This window comes from Mizuhopecten yessoensis, unplaced genomic scaffold, assembly GCF_002113885.1.
Source record: "Mizuhopecten yessoensis strain PY_sf001 unplaced genomic scaffold, ASM211388v2 scaffold8469, whole genome shotgun sequence".
In the NCBI taxonomy this organism is placed as follows: Eukaryota; Metazoa; Mollusca; class Bivalvia; order Pectinida; family Pectinidae; genus Mizuhopecten; species Mizuhopecten yessoensis.
This window is the reverse complement of record NW_018407563.1, coordinates 237,765-250,405: the sequence shown is the minus strand read 5'-3', so window position 1 is coordinate 250,405 and position 12,641 is coordinate 237,765. Positions and strand designations below refer to the sequence as shown.

Genomic DNA, 12,641 nt, shown 5'->3' with positions numbered 1-12,641 from the left:
TTTGTTGAACATGTTGTCTGTTACCAAGTTTGTTGAACATGTTGTCTGCTACCAAGTTTGTTGAACATGTTGTCTGCTACCAAGTGTGTTCAACATGTTGTCTGCTACCAAGTTTGTTGTTGAACATGTTGTCTGTTACCAAGTTTGTTGAACATGTTGTCTGCTACCAAGTATCTTCAACATGTTGTCTGCTACCATGTTTGTTAAACAGGTTGGCTGGTACCTAGGTTGTTGAACCCATTGTAAGTTATTTTGTTTTTAAAATGGGTTGCCTAAAAGCTAGCGTAATTTTGTATGTTACAAATGTTATTATGCTACCGATTTGTTGTATATCGACAGACTTTTTCACTATTATAACATTGTATGGATTAGATCTTTTTTTTTTGTAAATTTACGGCAGCTTTTGTTAAGCTCTCTGTAACCAGGTTAGATAACTAGAAGATATATGTTGTATATAAGAGGTTTGTTAGTTCTCCCGATGTTTTTTTTTTATCAAGTTTGTAAGAAACTTCTCTGCTGCATGTCACTATCTTTGTCAGGTAGATCTGTACTGGGATATGTTATATATAAGTTGGTTTGTTAAACTGACTGTTTGCAAAGTCGTAAGATACTGGTAAGCAGAGAAAAAGAAAACAACACTGTTTTGATTTTCACTTATGTGAAATAATATACGATGTAGGCCTACATTGGTGACACAACTATGTACAGATTACTCCTCACTCTGCCGTTGACACGACTTAAAAAACACGACAGCAGCTCGCTAATGGGTTTCAGCAGACTCATAAACAGCATTTTTAAAGCAAGTGAGTTTTAACCAAGGTACATATACATTAAGGAGCGAGCAAACAATTTTCTATCGGTTTTAATCGCATTTCCAAAATAAATCGTGAAGGATGTTTTAAAAAATGGAAGGCAGGAAGAATAGATATGTTGTTTAACCCTATTGTATTTTGTTTCACATACAGTTTTCTTTCAATGTTTTTTTTAAAAAAAAAAAGTTTTATTTGGTGACAGTGTAGTATTCGCATCTGGATATAATAATAATATAGTTTCGAAAGACAGATTTATTTTAAAAGTTATCCTAACTAGATATTTGGTTTTCACATATACTCGTTTAAACGAAACATTGCATGAAAAAAAACCCTCATTTTGCATAAGCATTTTTAAAAATAATTCATTACATTTTGTTTTTTATTTTGTATCAGGCCTATTTACGTTTTTTTTTTATCCTCTCCTCGCTTACTATACTCGAGCTCCTCGCTATCAAAAGTCGAATATAGCACTAGGTGGCTTGGATCGGATGATACAAACATAAGAATCCTGACATAATATTCCTCTGTAAGAATTTTAACGTAAAACATAACACATACATTTTAACATACTTAAGTATCCTTTCATTCACTCACTCTTTCATCCATTTGTTAACTCTTGCACGAATTTCCCATTCATTCGTGTTGCGCTACCTCAAAAAGGGAGGTAACCGTTGTAACACGAACTACTGTTATTCTACTTGTAAGAACATGCATATTAATTTTAAGCATACGCAAATAGAAAATCTACCTTTAGGTGAGGCTAAATTTTTACATTTTCTTAAAAAAAAAAAAAGTAAAGAAAATGTCAGTGAATGTAAGAGGCTTTCTCAATAAAAATAAATAAAAAAATCAGCATGAAGTATAAAAAAACAACCTACATAGCGCAGTACATTGTTATCTTTAAAGGACATCTTGAAAAACTTCGTGAGTATAGCTGCGAAATTTTAATTTCCCGAAAGGTTTGGTCAAGTGCAATATAAGCATGGATAATTGTTTATTATTTGGGACGATGTCGTGTTTAGCTTAACTTTGCGTAAGATCAGTCTAAAATAAAAGCTAGAGGGAAAGTTAAAAGATTTGGCAACATCTTCCATTGAAGAAGGGCAACCATTTTGATAAATGCTGTAGTTCCGATGGGTTGATAACACATTGGTATCACTGGAAAATAACTCAAATCAAAAATTAAACCTAGAGAAATCATAACATACGGGATCCCGTCCTAACATGACCCTGGCCTTTGATAGTTAATGTGCAGTATATAATTTGTCGGATTCTGTGCAAATAACGCAGCCAAGACACAAAAGCGTACTACAGGAGTCCTGGTCAGTTCTGTCTGTCCACGTGACGACCGAGAAGCAAATGGCAGCTATTAGTCTCCCCAGTCTGACAGGCTCTCTGAAATATCACTTCCGTTTTAATTAAAGCCTCACAAACGTACGCACATAGCAATAACACTTGACAAAGCACATCAAAGCTGTTTATATTAGTCAACAAGGACCGATGGACATTGCCGGGAGCTGATTGGGAATGATCACCACCTCATCGTCCTCTTCTGTCCTCGTCATAGACCCCTCCCCTAGCTCGGATACAGGGCAGTAGGCCAACAAGGGATGGAAATGGAACAGACGATATATATACAAATTTAGAAACCTTCTGATTTAAAAAACAATCGCGCTATCTCGCTTGATGTAAAAATCGATATATTTCTATGGATATACATTGCATGTAATTCAGAAAAAGACGATGCTTTTTCATCGTTTTTTATTTGTTTTGTTTTGTATGTTTGAACGATAACATTTTGAATTTATTTAAGCCTGTAAATTTATTTCTTGATGTATATATTAATGCTTAATGCTTTTGGATACAAGTCTTTATCTAATCTATTCATATTGAATCCCTGAAAACTGGTATACATACCTTACGCATAAATAAGTTTCAATCGACCTGTGTTCAGAGACCATCATCTGGAAGTCGATAAAGTGGCTTCTTCTAGCAGGTGGTCTCGGGCTCAGCTAATATGGTGCAAACCACAATGGAGAGTTTTTACACAGTTCGCTTCTAAATAAAGGTTGTCTTTCTAGCAGTTTAGACTGAAAGTTATTGAAATTGCCTTTACCTAACCCTGGCTCGGACCCGACTTTTATAAAGGGTGGTCGGGTGGTGCAGTGGATAGCGCAATCGCCTTTTACCGAGGCGGCCTGGGTTCGATTCCCCGATCGGATGTGAAAATATCAAATCTGATTAAAATCGTATGTTGCATGGCTTCGTTAACTTTGTACTACGCCTGAACATCTGAGTGTGCCGCGGTCAGAGTCACGTTCAGGTAACCTTTATATCTATTATTACTTATTAAATTTTGACCAATCAGAGACCCTCATTCAAAAGGGCGCTCGGAGTTGTAACAAATATGGCGGAGAATGATGCGAAGTTCTGAAGTTATTTGAGATTGATCGTCTGAAACCCGAACAGAAAAAGATATTCGAAGCTTTATTATAGAAGAAAGACTGTATGGCGGTGTTGCCTACGCAATTATTACCCAATGGGTACGTTTTCCTTGGCGTCGTAGACACGTCAGTTCCCGCCGCTCGCTATTTATATATCGACCATGAAATTCCAATTCGCTGGCAAACTTTTGCCAGCGCGCCTCTCATTGGTTCATCTAAAGGTCATTTGAACGTGACCCTGACCGCGGCACATTCAGATGTTCAGGCGGAGCCATGTAACAGATGATTTTAATCAGATTGTGAAAATATATGGGGTCACCTGCCCGATGACGTTGGTTTTCTCCGGGTACTCCGGTTTCCTTCCACATTGAGACCCTCCAAGCGCTAACATCCAGGCCAGGAAGAGTGATTAATATACGATAAAATGATTTGTTGTATGATTGTTGTAAAATAAATAAAGTTTATATTTACTTTTGTAAAACTGCTCCCCAGAACTTAACAATTTACAACTAACAACTGGTTTGTCCTCTAGAAACTTTTTTTTAATTTATTTTTTGTTTACCTTGCTGCCTATGATCACGTGATGTTTATGATAAGTTAATATATCAGCCACAGCTTTAAAAAAAAAAGGATGTTAAAACCGTTCAATGGTAAGAAAATATTTTATCTTTACGTACAGAAAGTAAATTATGTTTTTAATTTCAACGCAGTCAATTGTCACAACCATGCTATCCGACATTCAGGATATATTAAAACAAACAAAGATGGCTCGGACAGTTGTTAGTTGTATTTGAAACATATTGACATTATGTTTTGGAAATCAATAACAACGATTTAACTTTTTTCCCAGCCATATTGGCATTGTGTAGTTATTGTTATCTTTTAGTTAGGTTATGTAAAAACCAAATTTAGAATGAAATTTACATTTTCTTAACACTGTGTTGCTCGTGTGAAGATGCAAGCGCTCCGCATATAATCCATCATGGCAGAAAATAGAATTATTGAATTTGAAATATTGAGAAAAAATATTTCAATATTGATGTACAAGGTGGTAATCTCTGCTGGAGGATTACTTAGTCCCCGAGGTTTGCCTTTTACAACATTTATGGCCACAGTTAAATATATTGATTATGGTTTATTATATATACACACATTTACTAATTACTATGAAATTACTTAGTACTCCGCTTAATTTTGAAATTCATAAAGTGAGAGGTTTCACGCGTCTGTCCTTCTGTTTCAACAGGAGTTTTGTCAACCTTGGATTTCTAACATTGTAGCCTGTAGCATCAGCGGTCAGACCTAGAAGGTGAAACAGCTGTTTTAGGCACCGTAATTAATTTTTGGCATACTGTATATATTACCATATTTTAATGTGTCTTTAACGGCTCATATCTTTGTGTAGCAATCCATATCTGTCCCATTCGAAATTCTTCCATCTTTGTCCAGTCAGATCAGTTCTTCTATGTTGACGTCACGTAGATATACATCTGAAATAAAATAACTGTACATGCTTTAATAAAAAGTACATCGAGTTTATAGGCTGAGAGGGAGAAGAGATGGGGACAATAACATGCAGCCTGGCAAAACCTGCTAATGCCATCAATATAAAATTGCATTTTTATTACGAGTAGCATCATAAGATAAATTAACTAGGCATTAGAATGTTGAGATCGTCACTGGGATACAAACATACACATTCCACTGTAGTTTGGAGATTTGTTCGGTTTCTTAAACGGCAAATATATCGGCCTTTTATCATCCTAAGATAAGAAAAAAAAAATTGGCTCCTCGCTAAATACTGAGGTTGCAGATTTTTTGGGTTAATGGTATTCAAAACTTTGAATAGAAATGTCAAGTCCGAGTTGCATAATTTTGTGGATTTTTTTTGCCTGACTTGTGTGTTCTTGTATCTTTTAGAAACATGACAACGTTTAGAACGGGTAAATATGGCCGGCGAGTAAGGCAATTACAGATGTAGAGAGATATACAGATGGGACAGGGTAAGTGCGAGTTGGAAGGCCGGGCCATGATCGGAGCAAACACACGGATGGAACAAAATTCTCATGCAGCAAGGAGTGGCATTAATGCCAACCTATATCCAACAGATTCAAAAAGTCTAAGAAGATGAAATCAATGCAGATGAAAACCAATAGGGCGTGGGCTTGATTGAGAACTTAGCAAAGAAAGATGACATGGTAGAGGATCTAGAGGTCACACGAAGCCATCTGCAATTTATTCTTAGAGATCTGCATGCGTTTTTACCAACACAAATTCTGCACTATCAGGATGTGTGGGAAACCCAAAATGTAGTCAGTGCGAGTCATAAAGCCTAGAGCATGCTGTCTCTTCTGGTCAAGCAGCACTGACAGACTGACAGAGGGCGGTACTCATAGAAACAACAGCTGAACACATACAGCAGAAGTCTGACCGCCCCTCAGAAACAGAATTTCCGGTACATATCCATGAAAAGCAAAGAAGATTTTTTCCCGTGACGTCACCACGTACTGATATAGTTTTGTGGTAACCCCGCAAGAAGAAACTGGCAAAGTGTGAGACAGCACGCGAGAGAAAGTATGAAAAATACGATAGTCTGACAGTAGGATGAGGTAGAAAAGGGTTGCACACATGCAACTTTCTAGTGGAAGTGGGCTGTTAGGGGTTACCGGCACATTTCTGCTGAAGGTTCTTCGGAATCTTTGGGATTTCTGAAAGGACCGAGAAGCTAGCCGAGAGGACATAAGGAAAGATTCCGAGAACGCATTCCGCTGGCTATGATGCGGTGCGGGGAGAGCAGCTGACAGCCAACTCTGCCGACACAGCTGCCAACCATGGAGAGTTCCAGCAAAGGGAGAGAAATATTCTGTGAAGGATGGATATGGCCAATGACACTGGCGTTAGAGCAGAAACAGAAGCATTGAGGTACTAAACCCTTAAACGAACCTTTTTCTTTACTAACAGGCTCACCGACCGACAGTCGGTAAGACAGGAAGATTTTAATTAATCTTTTTGTTAACCTGACGATGACGTTAACTTCGTTAACATTATATTGATGTCTGGTATTATGGCACTTAAGTTCAATGATTAAGTCAAACATAAACGAGGTGTAAAGAGTTCACGCTGTTGAAAATCAGCAAAAAATATAGACGACACGTCAACCAGTGCAGATCTGACTCGGCAAACGGTATGACGTTGGAACGCAGTGCTACTGCAACAAATGGCAATTTACATGAAATTCACATCCGAAATTGACAATCAATACTGGTCTAATGAAATGTCAGCATTGGAACATTATCCTGTACTGACCGTTTCTGTTACTGCCATGTTTGATATCACGTCATGTATTTTCGTCAAACAACCAGGACAAGTATCAATATTTACATATGCGCTGCATGCTCTCGTTTCAATGCAAGGATCAGCTAGCAAGGATCAGCTAGCTGATCGGCCGGCGAGTGGTAAAGTGTCAAGCGTCTCTTTACACTAAATGCTATTAAACGGTCACCTACCTCCGCGACACATACGTTCTGTGCGTTTTGTTGTTTGCTTTTAGTTTCTGCTTTTTGACTGGCGCTATTTTTGTTACATTTTTTGTAGTTTTATTGAGCAGTTTTTTTTTCAATGGCGAAATACATATCTTTCCTGTATGTCACCGATGTTAAATTTATCCTGATTACAGTGACTTTTAAGGTGTATGGGCATGGAAAAACGATCACTGACGCAATGAGAATCATAAACATATTATTTCAGCACTAAATAAAATACTTGCAATGCCTGAATAACTATTTGCAGGTCCGCCTGGATTTATACTGGAAATTGTTACATTTGAAAATGGACGAACCGGTTGTTGCGCATAAACGAACAGGCCCCAGGTCTCCAGTTTCGCTTGTGAACTTCCGATTGTAAATACCTGGAGTCTGCCAGCTGTATAATTTCACCTACTCAATAAGATAATTCGTAGCCTTTTGTTAAGTTAGTGTCTTTGAATTGAAACAGTTGTTACAGTAAACTGGTGTTTAACTTCAAATATTGACAATCGTAGTTTAAAAGCTAGGTAGTAGACTAGTAAATAATTTAGTAGCGTGAACTCAAACCAGATTTTAGATAGATTTCTGATTACATAATACGTGCAAATAACATAATAAAAATTGTATATAGCTAGAATGATAGGAAATGTGTATTTTCTATTATTGAACTGTTTTAATGCAATATAAGAATGTTTGGAATAAAAACTTAGTAACTCTGGCACCTGTTTGGTTTCCTCGATATTCCAAATGGAAGACTGTCTGTCACAGGGCCGTCATGAACAGCCGAGAGTACACACAGCAAGTTTCTGGTGGTTTACCTTAAGCTGTTTGACCTGCATTGGGTTAACTTAGTGATCAGTTTAAGTCCTACATCAATAAATCGTCAAATCATCATTGTAAAAGACGTGTAAACTTATACTATTATCAGAAGTAGCTGACAATTGTTTGTTAGTGTTTTACGTCCAAATATTTAACTGACTCCCTCCTTCAGCTAATTACACTCTGACTGCGTATACATTAGCGTGTACACAGTTAAAAAAAGGCTCGGCGGATTAATACTTGTTTCAAATGTGGCGCTGTTTACGCTTCAGCGAGATAACAGTCCGACGACCACCATTGCTTGGTTCCTTCACCATCTCGATACATGGAACATATTGAGAATCCCTTATGTCGAATTATATAACAAACGGATGCTGACAAACCCCTTGTTCCGTGGATGTACTTTCAAATTTCATTGACGGTAACGTAAACAACGGCGGCTTCGTTCTGAAACATTCGACCGCGTCACTTCGTGAGCAGTATGTCAATGCGCGTACATGACGACCGTTGTAAATGAATAAAAATGTTCGAAGGGCTTCCCATATTATTTTATTTAATTTGAAAAGATATGAAATAAAGAAAAATAGTGTTGTTCACTGTGGATTTTCTAACTTTATTCAAATATCGATGTAGATTCAACAGCTACCATAGTTACCATCGGAGCAACCTGCTTCGATCGAATGTTTCTTTCTGCATACTCTAGCATTTAAACATTTTTGATGTAAATATAAGGATTGACCTTCATTTTGACGGCGTATACCAACGAACATATTCTTTATGGTGCGCGTTAGTATGTTCGTTGCCAACTGCGTTCATACTACCGTATACGCCGTCAAAATGAATGTCAATCCTTAATTAACAACTATATGGTCATTGCCAGGTTTGGTGCTAGGGAAAGGCCGGAGAAAAACCACTGACCTGCGGCCAGTGCCTTGAGTCTGCTCCACGTAGGCCTCGAACCCACGACCCAGTGGAGGAGTGCTATAGTGATTCAGACGATCAGACGCCTTAACCACTCGGCTACCACGGAGATGATAAAATATCACTGTATAGTTATCACACGCAATCAAGACCAGATTATATCACATTATTTGATATATGAGTTCTGGATGTCACCTTAAGCCAAGGTTTTCATTCTTCTAGATGTAGACTGCAGACAAAAAGGCAGTGTTGGTTCAGTTTATCATCCTGCACTGATTTCACGAGATTTGTTTTGACAAAACCGGATGTCATTGATGTTAGATATCTGTATCTCTTAATTTCTCGCCGCAAACATTAAGTCTTCGTCCGCAGTTCAATCATATGTTTTACTTCATCTCGACACTACATGTATTTGCATTATCTGCGTGTTTGGCCTTGTTGTATACTGATCTCTGTCTGGATAAACAGCTCACGGTTACACACGCACTGTGTCAACCAGACATAGGCATGTGTGTTTCAACACATTTCATCAAAGTACTTGGCAGCCAATCATTTTTCCAAACTCAAAATGTTACTCCAGGCAAGCTCTGGAAGTCGTCTTAATGAATTCTCGCGAGAATGCTAGTAACAGTAACTACAGTCTTATTGAACAAAACAAACAAATGACATAATTGTATTTTAATGTTTTAGTTTAAATATATTTTATTGCCAAAAAATTCCAATAGGATTGGGCACAAGTTACATTATTAACGCCCTTTCCTTATAAGATAAATAATTGTATATACACATCATAAGATGGCTTCCATAGTTTGAATTACTACATTTATCTACGTCCCGTGCTTAGTGGCTTTCTCCTTTTCATTCCATCCTTTCTCGAAAATGCGTTTCCACTGCACTGACTATAACTGAATGGCCCATCCCATGCCTATATTACATACATTATATACAACGGTAAGTGGAACTATTTACAGAAAGAACGTAACGCACATCTCCACACTCACTCGCATACATTGAAGCACACGCACACTCCTTGCATTCACGCTCTCGTGCACTTAAAAGAAAGTTCAACATTACAGAGGATTACTAAAATAATAAGGAACACACGAGTGAACGCTTTGCCATAATTTTATGTTTTCAAAACATCCTTCAAATCGGTACTGTTGTATAGTAACAGGATATTGGTCACACGACGGGGTAATGAAACTCCATATCCCCCTCACGCGCTCGAGTTTTCCCGATAACATTTCTTTTATTTGGAGCCTCTCTAGAAAAATCGACAAATGCCTCCACAACCAATATCCGAAAAAAACTGAAACAAATAACATTAATGGCGCGTCAACATGATCGTCTTCACTAATTTGATATTGTTTTATTTCGGCCTAATACAATATTGATTGCCCCTGTGGAAGGGAAACATGCTATTTTGTTTCTTTTTTTCGCCCTCGTTAAACATGATTAATCTCGGAGAAACAGTGTCGTGGTTCCCTACAACAAGGGTAATAAATGGACATTGACTATCCTTACGGCTATGTTTATATTGCTCTCCGTAGATATCTCTTAAACTATACGCAAGACATGAGACTGACGAGGAACAAATACGGAATTTGTACTATTGATACATTGTTATTCTTATAGATTACAGAGTTTCGTATTGTCCTTTTTATACAAATATTATAGTTTTATAAACTGAAGGTATACCGATCTAAATGCATACAATAATAACAATACCAATAATACATAAAAAAGTAGAAACATTACCACATTTTCCGAATTAATAAGTTGTAAACGGTCAAGGACGAAAACAGACCGTTTCAATGTCCCCCGGCACAAATGGATCATTTAAGGACGGTCAGGCATTTCTGCGGTTTGTCTTCATTGACCGATGGTGTGAACTTGCCTTTTCTCATTTGTCCACAATGAATTTGTGTGAGAAATGATCAGAAAATGAATAAACATTCCCAACAGCACGCGACCATCCAAAAATAACTGAAATTTAAAAATTAAAATGATTTACGTCAGATTGAGAATACTCTTGTTGAATATCACGTGACTCTATCCACTTCTGTTTTTAACAATACCGTAGTTTTCGAAATATATTTTATCGAGAAACTGGAGCTCGCCAAGCCCCAGCATTTGACAGTCTACGGTAGTAACTGTAAAGTCTGCCTCCCATCTTGACCCCTTGATCTCAAGGTCACTTGTGACATCCGCATTGGCGCAATACAGTCGAACTGCTTCAGTTATACGCTTGAAATGTAGAACTTCGTCATAAAAGTCTGCTCCTGCGTTTTGTATTTTTCTCCAGAATTCACTGTGTAATTCCTCATACAGAATGTAATCAGCACTGTTCCACGTTCTTAACCTAGCTAAATCCAGGACGGATAATGCATATTTATTATTATTCCATCGGCTATTTTTAGGATAGTAGAGAATATCTTTATAGGACCAACACAACTTTCTTTTGAGATAAATTAGTGATTCGTCAAAGTATTCTAGAAGCATGATAAAATCAAAGTCTCGCCGAATGGTGTCAACGTATGCATGTATTGCCGAGACGTTACCAAGGACATCTATCGGCAGGCCCAAATCTACGCTTTGTCTGTTATTGGTGTAAGAAATATACGGCGTGTAGGGTTCATAATCCTCGGGAGATTTGAGATATTCCGATAGAGGGTTACCAGACTTGATAGATAAAATAGTTTGTATGTAGCTAAAATTTGAATATCCGTAATACCGAATTACCGACAGAAAGTGATCTAGAGGTGTACGGATAATAGACAAGTAGAAAAACCGTTTGGCTGGGAACAAGCGAGTGAAAGCTGTTCTATTGTAGGTCACGTGATTACACAGGATGTTGTAGTGTTGACCCTGGGGGACGAGTATGATGTTGTCATTGGCAACAGAACCTCCAGGTTCACCTATGTAATTGTATCTTTCCACGTGCAATGTTTTCTTTGGTAGAACAAAATTTAGTTTCCGAAATGTACCGAATCTTTGGAGAATGTTAGAAACTGTTGAACTTCCGGCCTTGTGAACTTTGATAAAGATAACATGCGTTTGTTCTGTGCATGTAGTGTATTCACTGGGTTCGTCACCAATGGCTATGGCCTTCACTTGTCTAATCCGAACCGGAAGTTCTTCACGGAAAGGACTTTCGTGGTCACGTGGATATGTTGTGGTAACCTGTGACGTCATTAACCAATCATAATTCCGATGAATGAAAAATAACAGGATGAAGAAGAAAGGTCCAGACAGGAGAAGGTATCTGTGGAGTACACAATCAACAATCATGTTTACGTCATCTGATGAGTTGTCAAACTAGAGAGGGACTTCTCACATTAATGTTGCGTTTATACACCATGAACATCATTGTCTGCTAGTATCTATTTTATGTATATTACAACATAGTACATATCACCAATTTTATTCATATACAGGATGTTATTGAGTAGGATTCACATTTGTTTTGAAATTGCATATCAATGCATGCCATTAAATTATAACTATAGGTTTTCGGAACACGTATACAGTCTAACCTTGTTAATACACATGTTTACAGACTAACCTTGTTAATACACACATAAACAGTCTAACCTTCTACATGTTAATACACACGTATACAGTCTAACCTTGTTAATACACATGTATATAGTCTAACTATGTTAGTACACACGTATACAGTCTAACCTTGTTGATACACACGTATACAGTCTAACCTTGTTAATACACACGTATATAGTTTAACCATGTTAATACACACATATACAGTCTAACCTTGTCAATACACACATATACAGTCTAACTTTGTTTATACACACGTATACAGTCTAACCTTGTTAATACACACATATACAGTCTAACTTTGTTTATACACACATATACAGTCTAACCTTGTCAATACACACATATACAGTCTAACCTTGTCAATACACACATATACAGTCTAACCTTGTTAATACACACGTATATAGTTTAACCATGTTAATACACACATATACAGTCTAACCTTGTTAATACACACGTATAAAGTCTAACCTTGTTTATACACACATATACAGTCTAACCATGTTAATACACACGTATACAGTCTAACCTTGTTAATACACACGTATACAGTCTAA

At 37.4% G+C, this 12,641-nt stretch overlaps 1 protein-coding gene across 1 annotated transcript; it reads right to left on the bottom strand.

Annotated features, from left to right (window-relative positions):
• Positions 1 to 9,264: 9,264 nt before the first annotated feature.
• On the bottom strand, positions 9,265 to 11,715 carry LOC110456016 (galactosylceramide sulfotransferase-like). Its single transcript, XM_021506529.1, has one exon. It carries the CDS (start codon positions 11,713 to 11,715, stop codon positions 10,573 to 10,575), a length of 1,143 nt encoding a protein of 380 aa, XP_021362204.1. The 3' UTR covers positions 9,265 to 10,572.
• Positions 11,716 to 12,641: the final 926 nt, after the last annotated feature.